Source organism: Cydia splendana, chromosome Z, assembly GCF_910591565.1.
Source record: "Cydia splendana chromosome Z, ilCydSple1.2, whole genome shotgun sequence".
NCBI lineage: Eukaryota > Metazoa > Arthropoda > Insecta > Lepidoptera > Tortricidae > Cydia > Cydia splendana.
This window is the reverse complement of record NC_085987.1, coordinates 6,372,713-6,391,293: the sequence shown is the minus strand read 5'-3', so window position 1 is coordinate 6,391,293 and position 18,581 is coordinate 6,372,713. Positions and strand designations below refer to the sequence as shown.

The 18,581-nt window shown below is 35.9% G+C and overlaps 1 protein-coding gene across 1 annotated transcript in view; it reads right to left on the bottom strand.

Annotated features, from left to right (window-relative positions):
* The window catches only part of LOC134804301 (protein obstructor-E), a 28,217-nt gene extending 13,440 nt beyond the window's left edge, over positions 1-14,777 (bottom strand). The window contains exon 1 of the mRNA XM_063777311.1: positions 14,669-14,777. Within this exon, the coding sequence (XP_063633381.1) occupies positions 14,669-14,717 (49 nt within the window). The 5' untranslated portion in view covers positions 14,718-14,777. The remainder of the gene's footprint in view (positions 1-14,668) is intronic.
* Between the last annotated feature and the right edge of the window lie 3,804 nt (positions 14,778-18,581).

Genomic DNA, 18,581 nt, shown 5'->3' with positions numbered 1-18,581 from the left:
AAATCAAAGAATGACCCCTCATACATACGTATACAGTAACACCTGTAAAAAGTGTCTGAAAAGATCACGCCCGCATCTTAAGCGGGAAAGCGTTTTAACTGAGACAAAATGTTGTTAGTTTCCAAGGACGAGTGTAAAATGGCGTCGTAAAACGCAGGAGATCATTTTAAACGTGATCCTAATACCGTATTAAATAAGCGGAGTCTACCTGTATTATAAACTTGGGGTATTTTGGGCCCAATACCACGAACAAACAATGAAACGGTACCTACATCATTCATTTAATCGCGGTGGTTTTAACTACATATTAACAAAAAGTTTTATGCAATATTTTTTACGTCAAATTGCGTAAAGTGCATTTTCCATCATACAATTTGTTTTAATTGAAACTAAACACTGCATTAATAACCTTAGATAAGTACAATACGTTAAGTGTAATTATACCTTTAATTTTCTCACACAGCTTATTAAATGTGCCGGGAAACTCATAAGGGCAATTAATAGTTTTTATAATATAAAAGATTCCTAACCAAGGACAACTGTATCCGCCAACAAATATTACCGGTGCGGGTATAAGTTTAATATATCTAAATTATGATAGGAATTATGATTTTTCTAAAGAAAATTATCTAGCTACTTAACTGAGCAATATAGCAGTTTTCGTAATTTTAGTTTAGTGGCAGAAATGTAGAATATTTTTAAATTCAGAGTGAGAAACTAAAATAAATCAACACCTTACTTAAAATAAATTAGCCTAGACAGAGAAAAAGTTTATAATTTTGCAATTTCGAATAGGCATGTTGACGTAATTATTACAAAAAAAAATATTTAAATTTTTTATTCATTAATTTTAAACACTAAATAGAGCTTAATTAGTTTAGTGTTTAAAGTTTGAGCCTAAACGCTCCAAGCTGTCACGTGACGTCACAAACAGATAAATAAACAAACTGCTGCCAAAATGTCAGTCCTAGCGTAGATCAAAAGCTGTAGTATTTCTCTTTCTAGAAGATAAGTATTACGTAAATATATAAGCTAAAATAATGAATAACAAGTTTTACATGTCTTATGCAGTGCCTATGTGTAAAAGAACAACAATCAAGACCCTAGAGTATAAAACAAATATTTGTTACATGATACTTACGTTGCAGTTACGAATTTTGACTTGAATGATATTGTTAATTGCGCACTATATGTATACTAGTCGAGGGTGGAAGTCCTAAACTACGGCGTTGCATGAACAAAAGATTTCCTTTGGCAGGATTGGTCCTTAGGACCCAAGGATGGATTTAAGAAGTGGAGCCACCGAGATTTTTGATGTTAATTTTTAGGGGGGGGCTCTCAACTTTATCTTGATATCTATATCATTTTAGATACTAGGCCAAGTTTGGTATCGTTTTTGTATAAATCGGGGATGCCAAATTCATTTATGATATCATTCCGGCACCATTCTGAAGTAAAAACACATAAAATATGAAAAAATATACATGTTTTTTTATTCCTCTTCACGCTCAAACTGCTGAACCAATTTAGTTGAAATTTGATATAGAGATGGTTTGAGTCCCAGGGAAGAACATAGGATATTCTTAATCTCAAAAATAATCCCTAAAGGGTGTTAAAAGGGAGGTAGAAATTTGTATGGGGATTCAATAACCGCTGAACCGATTTAGATAAAATTTGGTATAGAGATAGTTTAAGTCCCGGGGAAGAATATAGGATAGTTTTTATTCCAAAAATAATCCCTTAAAAATGAAAGGTAAGGTGTAGGATTGTATGGGAAATCAATAAATGCTGAACCGATTTGGATGAAACCTATGTCTAAATCTTTGATTTAGTCGAAAATGATACTAAACTTGACTTAGAACCTAAACTTAAAGAATTATAACCTCAGACGTCGCAGACGCTTAAACCCCAGCTTCAACACAGATTAATATTGTCAATATCTGTGTCGGACCGTTTTGCTTTTTTGGCTTATTGATATCAGTTTTGAATGCCACGCCTCTCATTGCGGCATAGTCAATTAGGACATTTAGGCCATTTTTGAAGGGCTCTAGGGCCTTAAAAAACAAAAATATCAAAAAAAGCAAAATGGTCCGACACAGATATTGACAATATTAATCTGTGTTGAAAAATCATTGCTCTAGCTTCAAAAACCACGGAGGAAAACGAGGAGTACGTTTGTATGGAGAAATGACAACTCCCGTTGGCTCTTAAATCCATCCTTGGGTCCTAAGCCCAATCCTGCCAAAGGAAATCTCTTGTTCATGCAACGCCGTGGTTGGCCTTTTTATGCTCTGAGCACTATCAACTATACATATTACGTTCAGCGATGATAAAAACATTTCAAAAATGAATCACAATATCTGATTTCACATAAAAACACTTACAGTTACAATTTAAGATGAATTTTTATGATACAACTAAAATTTTGAATGTAAATATAGCGGGCGCAGATATAACTTTTTAAATTTTATTTTTTTTGCTTCCGACAGCCAACGTGGCAATGATAGTTCCATTCAGCCAAATTATTAAAAACATTTTGGTGAAATATCGTGTTATATAACATTTTATTTATTTAATAACAAAGAAATATATACTTTATATCATGTAATAATATTTTTAGTACGTAATAAATGTCTATTGTCGAAATAAAAAATACATACAGTTTTTGAACATCCAAACTCTTTGGTGGTGTCGTATGGATTCCGGTCAGAATTGATGACTTATCTGTGGTGTTTCTCATGTCATGACGTCACGCGCTCCGATTGGCGTTTACAGTCACGTGATACTGGGCATTATTTTAAATACTTTTGATTATTTTTAATTAATTTATTACGCAAGTTTACACTTATATATTTACAAAGTTTACAAAATATGATTTTCAGCATTCTAATATTCCCTGCTATGGTAAAAACATAACATGTTATATATTCGCGATTCATGTCAACATGCCTATTAGTTTTAGAAATGCAGCTGTCAAAGCAAGCCATCTATGTTAGAAAAATAAAGAATTAACATTAGCACGAATGTTAACACAGATGACAGAATGTGTGCACAGATGGCGTTAGTAGTAAAAGAGAAATAAATATATATTGGACATTCTTACACAAATTGACTAAACCCCACAGTAAGCTTAAGCTGTCAGTTCATAGATTTGTAATATTCATAACTAGCGACCCGCCCCGGCTTCGCACGGGTTAACAAATTATACACACCTAAACCTTCCTCAAGAATCACTCTATTGATAGATGAAAACCGCATGAAAATCCGTTCAGTAGTTTTTGAGTTTATCGCGAACAAACATACAAACACAAACGTCACAGACGCGGCGGGGGGCTTTGTTTTATATGGTGTAGTGATTAAAATTAACATGCCGATGCCGTTAATAATCCTTTGTCACTTTCCATCAATTCCTCATTTCTTTGTTAGAAATAACAATTCATTTAAAAAAAGTTATTCTACAAATACGATTAATGTAATATTTAAAACTTTCGCGTTTCGAACACATATTAACTCACATTTATAGACGAGTCTATCCCAAACCGTCGGTAAATAAAGGTAATAAAATAAATTCGCGATAGACCCGTCTATAAATGTGAGTTAATACGATTACTATGTAAGAAATAGGGTATTTAAGCTGGTTTACGCGTTACAGCGACTTGACCTTCTTACTGGCTTACGTACTGGCGTAATACTCCTCAATAGTTGTTTAATTACTGTCCATTCCAGCCGTTATGCAAACGTTTCGCTACAAGCATTGAGAAAAAAATACATAGAGTGCTCACTCCATACATCAGTTTTAATACCAAAACGACTATTATTTTCGTAGTCGACATCTAGCATCGAATAGCGGAATTATCAGTCCCATACTTGACAATAGATGTTGCAAGTTTGCAACGAGCAAAAAGTCTAATGCTCAACAATTTTCAGCTAATATTATAACCGGATTATCCGGAACTCTATTTTCAACTCGAACAATTTTCGTGAGTCGCGACACTAGAGAATTCTAGTATCATGTAGCGGTACTGATAATTCCGCTGCTCGATGCTAGATCTCGACTGCGAAAATAATAGTCTTTTTGGTACCAAAACTGATGTATGGAGTGAGCAATCTATTCTTACTATATTTCTCTATGCTACAAGCGAGACAAACAAATGCACGCATGTCATTTTCCAGTCGAAGCACAATCAAGTAGGAGGCCGATTCTGACGTACGAATTATTGATACAATGATAAATTCCTTCGTATAACACTTTAAACTCTCGCGTTTTGTACACATATTTAATTACACAAACGGGTCTACCGCGATATAATTTCATTGTTTTTACCTTTAATTCCGACGTTTCAGCTGAGTTGCACCAGCTGTGGTCACGGAAAAAAATGAAATTATATCGCGGTAGACCCGTTTGTGTAATTAAATTCCTTCGTGTCGTTTTGTTACTTCAGCCCTTGAATTTGAAGAACCCTTATTGTGTACCTTTTACACAAATTACTAATTTTTGTTATAAATGATAATACATATAACAACCAGATAAGTGCGTCTCGGACTCGCCCACCGAGGGTTCCGTACTTTTTAGTATTTGTTGTTATAGCGGCAACAGAAATACATCAACTGAAAATTTCAACTGTCTAGCTATCACGGTTCATGTGAGACAGCCTGTGCCCTGTTTAAAAGCTTGTAACTTGTAACACAAGTGGAAGTCCCTTTCTAACAAAAGCTGTCAAAAAGCGACTTCCACTTCTATTACAAGTTACAAGCTTTTGATAAACACGGCACTGGTGACAGACAGGTGGTGGACGATGGAGTCTTAGTAATAGCCAATAGGATCCCGTTTTTAGCCTTTGGGGACGGAACCCTAAAAAGAGAATTCAGTATATTATACGGCCTACTGTCAAGCAAAGGTCCGGTATCATGCACGATATTTATTTATTATTATTATATTTTCGATGTTAAAATTTTGAAACTCAAAGAAGCTTTCAGTCAGCGCAGGGCCGACATACCTCTAGTGTCTTTACAAAGCGATACGTGAGCTGGCTCACAATTTTATTTAGTTGCATTTTTGTTTGCACGCGGCCGTGACATGAATTCAATTGAACGCACGGTGACACGTGAATAAAACTATAAAAAAAAAATATTTTTAAGCCTTTGACGTTGCTTTCAAAAGTAAACCCCTTTATAAAAAAAAATTGCCTGCGTCAGAAAAAGAATTAGTTCTATTATAAAATGCAGATATAGATAGGTACCTATAATGATTTAATATGTAAATTTTCGTTATGCAGTAGATTATTGTTCAGATATTTGTCAGCACCATGGCCGCTCTAATGTAACTGACTGTAACTGATGGCAACTCTATGTCATAAGCAGGATTAACTTAGTATAGGTAAAAACACTTCGAATTACATCAAATTGCATAATAATGTAGCCTTCAAAATGATTTTAAATAGTATGAAACATTGAATAGTTACCTGATAAGATTAAAAATCTTTGTAAACAAGATAGTTTTGCCTATTACACGATTTCTAATCGAGAATCCTTTGAAGTATCCACGTCCGTCCGGTTCTCGAAGGATACGCATTGTTTCCTTATTACAACGTTGTTACATGGAACTACATATTTCAATCCTAAAGCGAAGATACAACAAAGGTTATGACGAAGACAACGTTCACTTTAGAGTAGCCACTACATCCACCTGTAGATGTCATACACGTATGTATTTTTTTTCTACTCGACGACTTTAATGTTTGAATTAAGACTTCCTATACCAAACTGTAATCGCACACTTTTCACTATGGGCTCTCGACTCAACTATAATGAGTTCTTACGAAACGCTTTAGTCGACTATAATGAATTCTACCGATCACGTGTCGCCGCGGAAGAGGAAATACATCAACGTCCTACTGTTTAATGATCAAGAAGTTCGTTGATGTCTTTTGTACTATATTTTATATTATTTTATTATTATTTTTTTTATATTCGACCTTAATTTCATATTTACGAGCCCCGATCAAGGCCTATTGACTTCCTTGGAATGACGTGACCCTTCATAATTGTACATGTGTGCTCCGTTCCTAGAGGAAGATTGCCAGTAATTACCATAAAAATATTTTACTACAGCAACATTGCTAGAACTGGCTTCGTCTATACGATTTCTAGGAACAAATCCAATTATTTTATCAAATATATTTTGATTTATATTTTATGAAGTAGTTGAAGTCATTGTAAATTATTATATATTTCAGTTTGTCTTTGTCTATGTTCATAAAATCTATGAAGGGTAGACGTGCCTCTACCCTCCATGATATAATTAAAAAAAATCTTTGTCAATAGGCCTCTTTGATAGGCCTTGATTTGGGTCTGGCCGGTAAGAACATAGGCAAGACAAAAGTCTGTAATGTCAATGCTGTCATTAAAGTCATTTAACGCAAAAATATCAGTTTTCATGGAGTCTTGAAACGGTTATTCGTCGACCGCCATATTGGTAACATCGCCTCGTGATTCATTTCTTTGTTTTTGCTCATTAATGTTGTTTAAAGTGTAATATTGATAGCGTATTATGCAGTAAATTAATGTGGAAGTGTGCAGATAATGAAAAATTAATCATGAAACGCGTTTAATCACCATTCTGGCGTCAACGCCGGGTAGCCCACGCGGGTCCTTGTAACGTCCAGCTATCGCCTTACAAGAGCCTCAAAACCCAACTACCGAACAACGTCGTGCTCTACGAGCATTTGGTATTTCTACCTCTAACCGTGGCTGGCTAGAGCCCCAGAGGCCATAATTTTATCAACCGTGCACTGGCTGAAGTTTATTTATTACAAATAATATTAATTCGATCCCACGTGGGATCCACTTTGACGTTGGCGAAATCATCGACAGTATCGATGGAGCCATATTACCCAAAGATTGATTGATTGATTGATCAGTTTTCATATAAAACGATTTATTCACTTGAAATATATTTATTTACCTATTAATTTTAAAAATAAAAACTATTCATATGTACGAGCAACATATCTAAATGCGTCTTCGCACAGACTTAGTTAAAATTAAACCGTTGTAGTAAACCAGAAACAGCGATAATTTCAAGGTAAGAAATACATAAATATATTAATCTTTAAATAAAAATGAGCGTACTAATTGCCAAATTCAAATATAATAATTTAATCTTACTATCCCCGTAAGTCCCGCTTACGCTATATCGCGTCCGAAATTTTAATCAAAATTCATCATAGATGTAAAACCTCACATTGTTTAAGCTGGTAAATTTAGACCCGGTAGCAATTAGCGACGTTAGTAATTAGGCAGTTAGATTATATTGTTTAATTTGTGACTGTTTTGTTTTAGAGAGTGAACCAGCAGATGGCTTGAGCGTGAGATAACAATATAATCCTGGGCCGTCATATGATTTCTTGGAAAAAGCTTAAAGGGCTCGTATCTGCCGCATATCCAGACTACCGGGATACCGGTGACCAAGAACGCTGCGCGGAGCTGTGAAGCAGAAAATGTCCGATAACCGGATAGATGTAATAACAACTTGTAACCATTTGCCATATCAATGTATGTATTCATATGTATTGCTCCTAACATATATACAGTAATCCCAATAGGAATGAAAATATTTATATCTTAATATACTTTTTTGTTACCTTTTATATTTGACGAATTTCTAAATATAGTACCTAACCATTACCTTTTAACGTATTTTTTTATTTATTTGTGATATGCTAATTTAAGAGCCCATCAACGTGCACACTAGCGCCGCTGCTAAATAATCGTGATTATTTAAATTTAATGACAGGTATTTAAAAAAGGGGGCCGCTACGGACTGTGTATTTAAGTACCTTTTGAATACATCAAACTAGTTTTTATGTTACTGGATTCGTCAATCTACGCGTCCAAAGTTAAAACGGCCGTTTTTGTTTTGAGCTCATAGATCGATGAATCCAGCAACATAAAAACTAGTTTGGTGTATTCAAAAGGTACTTAAATACACAATACAGTCAGTAGCGGCCCCCTTTTTGAAATACCTGTCGCTAAATTTAAATGTGACGTTCCACGGGAAAAGGTACCTTATGAGGGTTTCTAGTTTCGGAGATATGAAATGTTTTGTAAAGAGGTGAAAAAATGCTCATTTTTTTTTATTGTGTGATCTGAAACCTTAATGCGTAACGTTTGTTTACCTGTTTTTATTTTTGTTATAAGTTAGTTATAAGCCTAGTAATGTCGTCTCAGAGTTTAGTAGAAAAGGTACCTTATGGAAAAAAGATTGAAAATTCCCAAAAAAACTAGTCAATACGGGAAAAGAAGTTTGGTAGTTCTCTACCAATTTCCTGTATTAGCATTCTGCAAAACTAATTTGAAAATTTCAGTTCTGGTTGGGGCGCCTCGCAAATATTATGACCGTACATAGACCGACATCACAAATCCAAGTAGTCTGCTATTATACCAAAGTTACTCTCGTCAAGTCTTTCTTAACTAGAATAATCTTCATTTGGTTTGGTCGCATGCAGTAAATCAGCCATTGGTTTGCTGAAAAATGCCAATACCCGACGCATTACCTTATGGAATATCTGAGGTCATTGAACCTCAATGCCGCTTATCTTCAATAGAATCCGAAATATATTATTGATAAGAAATAGACGATTTATACCATTACCAAAATATTATTAGTTTATCCTAACTGTTCCATCATCATCATGCCTCATCATGTAACTTAATCACAAGGTACCTTTTCATTACATACAAATTATTGGTCTTTTTTAAGATTATTATGACGAAGAACTAATTAAATTTGGGGCAGTTTAATGTAAATTAATATTTTCTATTCATAAAAGATAAACTGTAATATGATTGATATTTACTAGTGATGTATTATTAGATTTATTTCCATAAGGTACCTTTTCGTAAATGTATGGAGCAAATACTGTTATTGTTATGTAAGTTTAAAGTGGCATAAGGGGTTAAATATAGGATTTAGTTGGGGTTTTAGGATTTATTTCATTTGAATGACAGAATTTCTTTCATATGTGCTCAGAAAAATTTATTGTGTGTGACATTAAAAGTAAAAATATTCAATTTTGTGATTTTATATGAAAAAGTCAGAAAATACATTTTCACCTCTAAATCGGTATTGTTTGTTGCTTAAACTGTCTGTCAGTGTCGTTTTCTAATAGATAAAATTTAAATCTTGAGAGCTCATTGCAATCAATCGTGAAAATGAAATAAAACTTTATTTTCAAGAGATTGGTTAGTATACACATAAATCAGTCGATATCAAAAGTTTCTATTTGCATTACAGAACAAGTCGCAATATTTTTTTAATCTCAGATATATAAGGTATTATTATTTGTAGTCAACTATGTAACTTACTTCAGGAACATAGTTTTTTAGGCGGCTAAACTTAAAACTTCTCTATCGTAAAGTTGCTCATTTCACAACATTATTTTCAAAAAATCATATCTCTGTAACTACGCAACCTAGAAGGTTGATCTTTTGTGTTATCGATAGCTTATTTATTGTAGATTACTGGGGTATGCATAACTCCATACCCGCCATAAGGTACCTTTGACCGTGGGACGTCACAAATAATCACGATTATTTAGCAGTGGCGCTAGTGTGTACGTTGATGGGCTCTTAAAAACCTGACCCCAACAAAAAAGAAAAAATACAAAAAGAAATTCCCTCTCCGGGATTCGAACCCAGGACCATTAGCTTCCTGAACAGGATTACTGCCAATACCCGCTAGGCTAAACGGGTTGTCAATTCTAATTACAATGGTATCCTACCAGAGCGCTAGTAGTATAAACGAACTTTTGAAAGGGACATTTTTTTGTATGGAGTTATCGTTCTTCTCCTAGTGAGTATTATATTCTTTGGCCCCGATGCAAATAATTTCGTCTAGTTCCACGCAACAATTTTGTTTATTCTAATAAATTTTACACATGAACATAAAATGACCCAGTAATGGGAACCATAATAGTAATGTTTAATGTAGTTTATTTTGATCGTATAATAAAATTGCATGAGACTTTTATTGCTGAAAAAACGCACTTTTTAAAAACGTTGTCCAAATCATATTGTCCTCTCCTACAGCACTGCTGCATGCATGGGCTCGAAACAAAATTGTCAGTACATTGGCAGAGCCCTGTTGCTTTTCCTAGTTATAGCCCTTTTCACATATGTTGTAATCCTACACGTCAATAAAAAAATAAAAAATCGTTATTTTTTTTCTTTCAGTACAAACGGTATTTCTTGTATTTGGATTTAGTTATTGCAGAGTATTACCATATAAAATTAAATTACATCAGTATAAGCATTAAATATTAGTAATTTTTAAACTAAAACACTATTTTTGAACAAACGCGAGAACCTCAAAAAATGGTCTCACTAGACGAAAACATGTGCATCGGGGCTCGTAAGTCGTACCTGCGTCTTCTAACTTTGATACTGATGATAGATGCCCTTGACAAACAGAAATCATTAGTAGTTATGTTGTACGTCGCTGATTTTGGCCATGCGGCATATCGCGTCACTATATTACGTGCTGAGAGCTTCTGGTATAATGTCTAAAGCTTGATGGTTTAAAGTCTGGGTTTCTTATTTCATTATATTTATATTAAAACACCTGTGTTTTTAAGTTATTTATTACTTTGGTTGCTCAAGAAACATATAGGAATTTTACCTAAACATTTTGCTTTTGGACATTTTACTGGTACTCAAACTAAAAATTGATATTTTTAAGAACAGTGTCCATAAATATATCTAATCTAATATAATACTTCGATTTTATGAACGTATTACATATTTATTTATTCAAGAAAATCAAAAACATATACCAAGCAATTGCAGGTAGGTATATGTATTTCAGAGTATTTCTATATACATATACCTACCTATCGCCGCTATAACAATAAGTTTACAACTATCATAGATTCAAATAGCCTCGTATCTATAATTAAAAACTATATAAAAATAACATTTAGGTATTGTTAATTGAACAGCATACACCGGCACGCCCGAATTTTTTTTAATGTCGTTCGCACAGGTGTGGGCCTTGAGCCACCTTTCCAATCCGTTGGGCAACCGGCCGGGGGAAACTATTAACTCTACTCGCTACAATTAGGTATATAGGCTACTGTTATATACAAGAGGAAAAATATAGAATATTAAATAATAAAACTTAGTCATATACTTTTTTTTTTAAACTTAGGTATAGTTCAATTGTGGCTCTATTTTTGGCATTTTGTGAGTTAAAGTAATGAGTAGATATGAATCTTACAAAGAACAAAGGTGACGCTACTTTTTTAATGATAGGGTAAACATTTGAAACACCGTAAAACGAAGTATCATTACATCGCCATTTTTCAAAAGTAGCCACGTCAGCATCTGACACTTTCTCGGATCAAATTGAGCTTCTTGTAATATTTGTACGATTTTTTAGGTAAGAGTTAGACACAATATTGACATACTATTAAGTAGACGGAGACTTTCGCACGGGCAAAATTATAATAACGGGGTCGTGGCTGTGCTTGGGAGAAGATTACATAGTACGATTACGAAACGAAACTCTATAGAGTAGTAGTAGTCACCAACATAATGTATAAGAAACATGCGCTTAGGATAGAGTAAACATTGCGTAATATTTAGGTATGACCCATCTCAGGCGTGGCTCACTCCGCGATTTCGTCGCTTTGCTACAGGTAGCTAAAAGTACATCCGTTCCACACCAATTTTGGTGGCTAGCCATAAGCCGCGCGTGGCGCTGTCGCCACCTAGCGGCCATATCGGTCCTGATCTTAACAAACGCGTTTTGTTAGAGAGTGAGTCTTCTGTACCTAGTACTATTATTTATTCTGTGCCCATGTGCAGATTTAAGGAACAGATGGAAGTGTTTTAACCCTTGACGCAAAAAGGAAAGTACCTACTTATATTTAAGTTGACCACATACAGATACAGTGTTTACACACACACACAGATACACACAGACACAGATATACGCTGTGTCTGTATGTGGTACCCTAGCTAATAAAGGGAGCAACCTATTTGAGTGCAGTTTTCGGTAAATGGTTTGCAATACTCCTACGATAGATCTTCGATACATTTAAAGTCACCATAGGGCGCTGGTATAATTTTGTTGAGGGTTTTTAATTTACAGTTATTATATTTATTTATTTGTTTACTCAGGTTATGGTTTTCACAGTGCGGGGCAGGTCTTTAGACTATGTGCCGCCCATCAAATTGCATGAAAAAGAGCTGGAGAAGGTTGACCGGTTCAAATATCTAGGTCACATTATCACGAGTGACCTAAAGGACGACAGTGATATAGAGAGGGAGCGTAGGGCGTTGGCTGTTCGGGGGAATATGCTGGCTCGCAGGTTCGCGCATTGTACAGGGGAAGTAAAAAGAACCTTGTTCAAGTCCTTCTGTCAATCGTTTTACACCAGCGGCCTGTGGGTTAGTTACACTCAGAGAGCACTCAACGCCTTACGAGTCCTCTATAATAACATGTTTAGGGTCCTGATGGGACTCCCTAGATTCTGCAGCGCATCTGGAATGTTCGCTGACGCCCACGTAGAGGACTTCCACGCCGTAATGCGCAAAAAGATAGTGTCTATTAGAAGCAGAATCCAGGGTAGTCCCAACAGCATTCTAAATATGTTAGCGGATAGGCCAGACAGTCTTTTGCAAAGACACTGGATGTCCGCACTAATAAACCCCCATATTGGGGATGTTTATTATATAAACTAACCCAGTACTGCACATAAAAAATTAAAATTTTGAAAATTTTGTTGTTCTAAATGTGAACTTTAATAGCTGTCAATAGAGTTGAATATTATATCCGTCATAAATGGCTTCGTGTGCGGTAAGGGGTTAAATAAAATACCTGTATAATTTTAGTATAAGTACCTATGTAAGTACAATTAACCTAGTTTATAAGTAGCAGATTAACAAATGTGGACTGTATTTGTCTGAATAAAGAAATTATTTATTATTATTATTATTATATTAGAGTCTGTGCGGAAAGAGAAGAGGCGTGGAATGTATTGGGCCCCATACAATCCACGACTCTTATCTTTCCGCACAGTCTACGTATAAGTAATAGGAGGTGAATAAGTAACTTGATTCGTAGTAGCTCTGTGTCTGTGCTACACTATGATTTAGATTTGTGTTTACTATAGAATGCATAAAGCCTGTGGCAACTGGTTGTGTGACGCAACTGTTCCATGGAGCTTTTACTTCAACAACTTTGGATTGGATGTAAGTAAATGGGTTGAAACAAAAGTATGTTAGGTATATGGAAACGTCCTTCGAAAAAATGCATGGTTAGAAATAATTTACTAATACCATAAAAACTGCCTAAGAACCATCGCAAAGACCCTGAGAGGTATTCTGATCGTAGTAACAGTAATAAATTTGATCTGGATTTGTTATGGATATGATCTGTCACACCGAATAAACGACAACAGCTATTCATGTACACAGACAAATATACAAACTCAGCAGCCAGGCATACACACATATAACATTTCCTTTAAAAGAAAAAGAAACTCTTTATAAAATCCTTTACTAATTTACCATTTCATTTCCGTGTTTAGGTCAATCGAATGTTAACTAGAAAGGTTTTATATCTTGAGAAGCTTAAACTGTTTAAGTAGGTATTTAACTCAATTCTAATTGACAATGAACCGTTAACCTATTATCATTCAAGTAGGTCTGTATATTTAAAAGGGTGTTACATCTATTAATTTTGAAAAAGGGTCATATAAAATCTGAGGATTACGCATGTCTACCATACATCTCCTAATTTTGAAATAAATTCATTAGCTTACCAGCTATTAATATTCTATATACCTACTATGCCATATGCTGTATGTTAGATTAGATTCTTGTTTGCTCTTAAGAAAAAGCAAACAAGAATAACTAGTTTTGCTTTGTTACCTATCCTGTCCATAACACGCGAAGAATTAAAAACAGGAACATACACATTGCCACATATTAACAAACCAGTTATAAATGTTAGCACCTCATGAAATTTAAGTAAAAGATTATCATAATTGATTGTCTGTTACGGATATCTAGGTGATCATTATGGATTGGTCATGGCGTGGTATTTAAGTACTTTGAAAGTCAAGCCAAAATTAATTGTGATTACGAAAAGAAAGTACTTTGTTCCATTTGAGTAATTATCTAAGTTAATGAGTTTACTAAGCTTAAGCATACTTCCCCTGTTTTTGTTTTTAATCAATGTCAATGTATAGAGTAAATAAATGAAACGTTTAAAACTAGCTTGTTGACTTCTCTATGAAACTAAGTATTACCTACACTGCACGGAATTGAGCATCATTTCGCTGATTGAAAGGGATGTTTATGGAAAAAGGGCTAAAGTTTCCATTCAAAGGGTCGCTGTCCGTACGTACTAATATGTATGCTGGGTGCTATGCTAATAGTTTTGCTGACTGTACGTTACTTATGTGCGTACAGCGGTACGGTGTATGCAAGCCTACTTAAATTTTGCACTACCGGAAAACAAAAGCACAACGTAGTTTTGTCAAAGGCGCCAACTACACACTGCCGTGATAGGTATCGATCAAATTTTTCCGGACAGTTTTAAGCAATGCATAAAAAAAATATACCATCAACTGGCCAGTGACATAAGAAACAAAAGTCTTACCAAAAGCAACGCAGGCGAGTAGACAAGTTATTCCGGCACTGGTCCTCATGTTGCACGTCCGCGCTTGCTAGTCAGAGCGGCACCACTGGCCGTGTGTCGCGAGTGCGCATGCGACTCCCTTCCAGTGCGCGAAAGGATTAACCCTTTGGTTACAATAGGGTTGACAGTCAGCCAATGTGTATTCTTACCTATATGATAAATAATGTGTTACTTCAGAGAGAAGTACACAGACTAAGTAAAGATTATATAAAATTTAGTCGCCTTGAAATAAGAAGGATCGTCATTTCTTCAAGAGACCCATTCCGACGTGAGCGTTATCAAGGTCGTATCAAAACAAGATTCAATACCGTGACAAACCGGTATATTAGAATCGAGCTCCAGATGTGGTTAAACTAATTTCCCTTCCTTTAAACTAACCTCTCGTGTCCTAAACTAAACTATCCTGTCGTAGTGATGTACCAAGTGGTAAACGATTATATATGTTACATAAAAATCTATTTATTTCTAGACAGGAAGCAGCGGTAACTAAAGATGTAAACTGCAGCTGCATTACTGTTACGACGTTACTGCAGTGGCGTTGCGGTCGCCGCTAAAATGAATGATTTTCGCCGATGCATTACAGGGGCCATTATAAATGTCCTTCGATCCTTATTTTATCAAGGAAATTGACATATACACTTAAAGCATTTAATGACCGGAGTCAGGCGGCCGATGACGCCATTATAAATTTCCTTCGATCGTCATTTTATCAAGCAAATTGACATAATATACAGTTAGAGCATTTAATAACCGGAGTCGCCTTTAAGAGCTTACCCCTCCGCCGAAAACCTTGCACAATTCTGCAAACCTTTGTATGGACTGACGTTTATCTGACATGGCTCACATGGCTATTTGTGCGTTACGTACAAATCATGTACAAATAGCCATACATTTGACGTGCCCCTCTCCCGCAAAAATCGTCAGACTGTTTTGTACTGAAAACGACAGCCAAGGTGTCTCCATATACACTACATTGTTTTGTTGCTTAATTAATAGGTAATCATTAATATTCCATTATTTATTCAAATCATATGCACCTTGTCATGCACGTACAGTCACCTGCAATAATATGTTACACAACGAAGGACGCAAAAATATCTGACGCGATCCTATTTGTAGAGCCATAAGAGCGTGTCACATATTTTTGCGGCCTTCGAAGAGTAACATATTATTGCAGGTGACTGTACCAACATCATTATCAAGCTAGCAAATATAAAACTCCACCGACTTGAAACGATGAAGGGTGACCGTATGTACAATCGGGGACATTCGCGGTGAATCCTTAAGGGCAAAAATCGTTTAAACGTCTTACAGACGGCCCTCACTTCCTCAGGCGATATCATAAAAGTGACCATTAGCATGGCACTTAAAAATGTGGGTGTTGAAAAAAAAACAACGGGTTGCACTCCAGGAGTGCCGGCAGAAGTGAAAACTCAATGACATTGTAACAGTTTTTCGATCAGGTCACGTGTCCGTCTTACGAAGCGTCTTACGTCTTACGCTGTCGCGAGTTTAACATTTTTTCCCCATCACAAAAAGTGCACAGCGCCGCTAAAGAAGTTTTCACTTCAAAAAAAGTTAGCTCAGGTAAAGTTTATTGTCGTCCATTGTCTTTGTGACGGCCGGCATTTGCAAATTACTTATGATAAGGAATCCAAATGCATCCTAATTGGTTATCTTTATGGGGAGGCGAAGCTTAGCCTAAACAACAACAACTAATAAACTGTCCTTACTACCTATTGTGTCTCTCATTACCTGTTTTTACCCTTTTCATTATTAAGATAAAGAATCCTAAATGCATCGTATCGTAATTGGTTATCTTTATGGGAGGCGGAGTTTAGCTCGCTCTTAAGGATCGAGGTAAAAAAAATCTGAGGTGGTTCACCGGGAATGTCCCCGATTGTACCTATGTACAATATGTACATACAATATAATAACTTAAATTAAATTTCGTATTTTGGAGCAAAGTGGGGAGATTTTACGGTATTTTACTTGTAGTTTTCAGCCGCTCCTAATTATTCCCCTCTTGTAATTGTTAGTGTTACAACTAACCATGCATGACCCGCTTAATCGTCGTCACTACACTCGGTTCAAAGAAAACATTACCAAACATGCCGAACACAAAAACCTATACCCGAACCAGTGTACTAGTTACATTGTGTTCATACCAGTTAACACTGAGCTACGACGACTGGATCTGGTATTTGCTCTGTGCATAACTGTGGCGCCGCCCTGGTGGGTATGGGACACAGTAATCTGACAGTTGACATCTATCAAATAGTATGAAAAGGAAATAGAAGTGTAAAACTGACCAATTTTGCCCTGCCCTTCAAATGAAATAAATGAATATCCTAGTTCAAAATTTCTTTTTGTCCATCGCAAACGCGGTCTTCTGGGCGAAGAATGTAGTATTTTGGCGGTTTTTTTTTTCTTTTCTATCGGCTTTTGTAGGACGTACACTTGTCATATTGTCTAGACCCCCTGGTATCTTCGAGTAAATACGTAAATTATAAAAAATAAGACCCAGTCTCTCCTCTTTCGTAAAAACTAGTAGCTATGTCAATTCTTGGGATTAAGTTGCCGAGCGAACCCTAGGCTCCCCAAGTGGGCTGTCGCAGAACGATGGTATAACGACTAGGATGACGAAGAAGCATAAAAAGGATCCAACTAACTACGAATACTGTAGGCACCCGGTATTCCGACGATCGCCAATCCGGCACAATCAGTAATCTCGCAATTAGTGACCCAGGTGACCCGCTCTATAATCCGGCAGCTTACAAAGCCGGATGCCGGACTACAGGACGGTTGCATTTGATATGAAGAGATTTTTTATATAGGTAAAGGTTTTAATTCCCATACTAATCCAATATTCTGGCATCCGCAGTTCAAAAAATATAGGGAAATAATTGCAAGTTAACGAGCGCCTACTGTATCCTTATTCGAAATCAGAAAATAACTTTCATATCTCCATGTCTTAAAAAATTGACAATTGACTGACGTATTCGTCTGTCAGACCCGTTCTCGTTTCTCGTATTCTTACATCGGCGCTTGCGCAACCGGCGGGAGTGACCGGGCCCCGATCGAAACCACTCTTAAACTGGACTAAGTGGTTTTAAGCTTTTACCGGTTTTAGACCGAATGTAGTTTGATGAAGTTTTGATTGTTGAAAGGTTTTGTGAATTATAATTTGGTCGTGTGGTGTATAAGGCGCTATTTAGTGTTTATTTTCTGTTCTGGCGGTCTAGATCGTGAGGTTCTTATGGTATATGAGACATTAAGGAAGTAATCCCTAAAATCTCATACTAGAGGCATATATTAAGTTCAAGGCAGTTAAGTACATAGGAAGTGGCGCCCTCAATAATTTTCTACAATTTCTTGTCGGACTATATCTAGTATACCTACAATTCTATAAATTGGACTGAGATAAAGCATTTTATAACAGTAAACTGGGCTATAACCGCAAAAATTTAAGTCCACAAGTTTCGAGCAACTATTTCTGTCACTCTAATTACGCCTTAATCGGAGTAAAGAGAAAGATGCCTGAAATGTGCGAACTTTGGTGTTCGCGATAGGCCCTCTGAAAGCGTAACAAAGGCGTTTTGTATTTTTAAGTACACCGCCATCTAGTGATAGTTAGCTATCACTAGATGGATGAGAATTATCTACTATTAGTAGTAGACAATGCAAACATAATAAATAACGCAAACTACATCAATGTATGCGGCGTTATATGGAGGTCGAAACTCTTCATTCATTTATCTCTGATTTAAAGCTAGGCTACTAATTGTTCGCATGTGGCATAGATGACGCTGCTAGATCGCTTGCTGTGTAAGTGTAGATCGCTATTTATTTGCTAATAATATTACATAGCTAC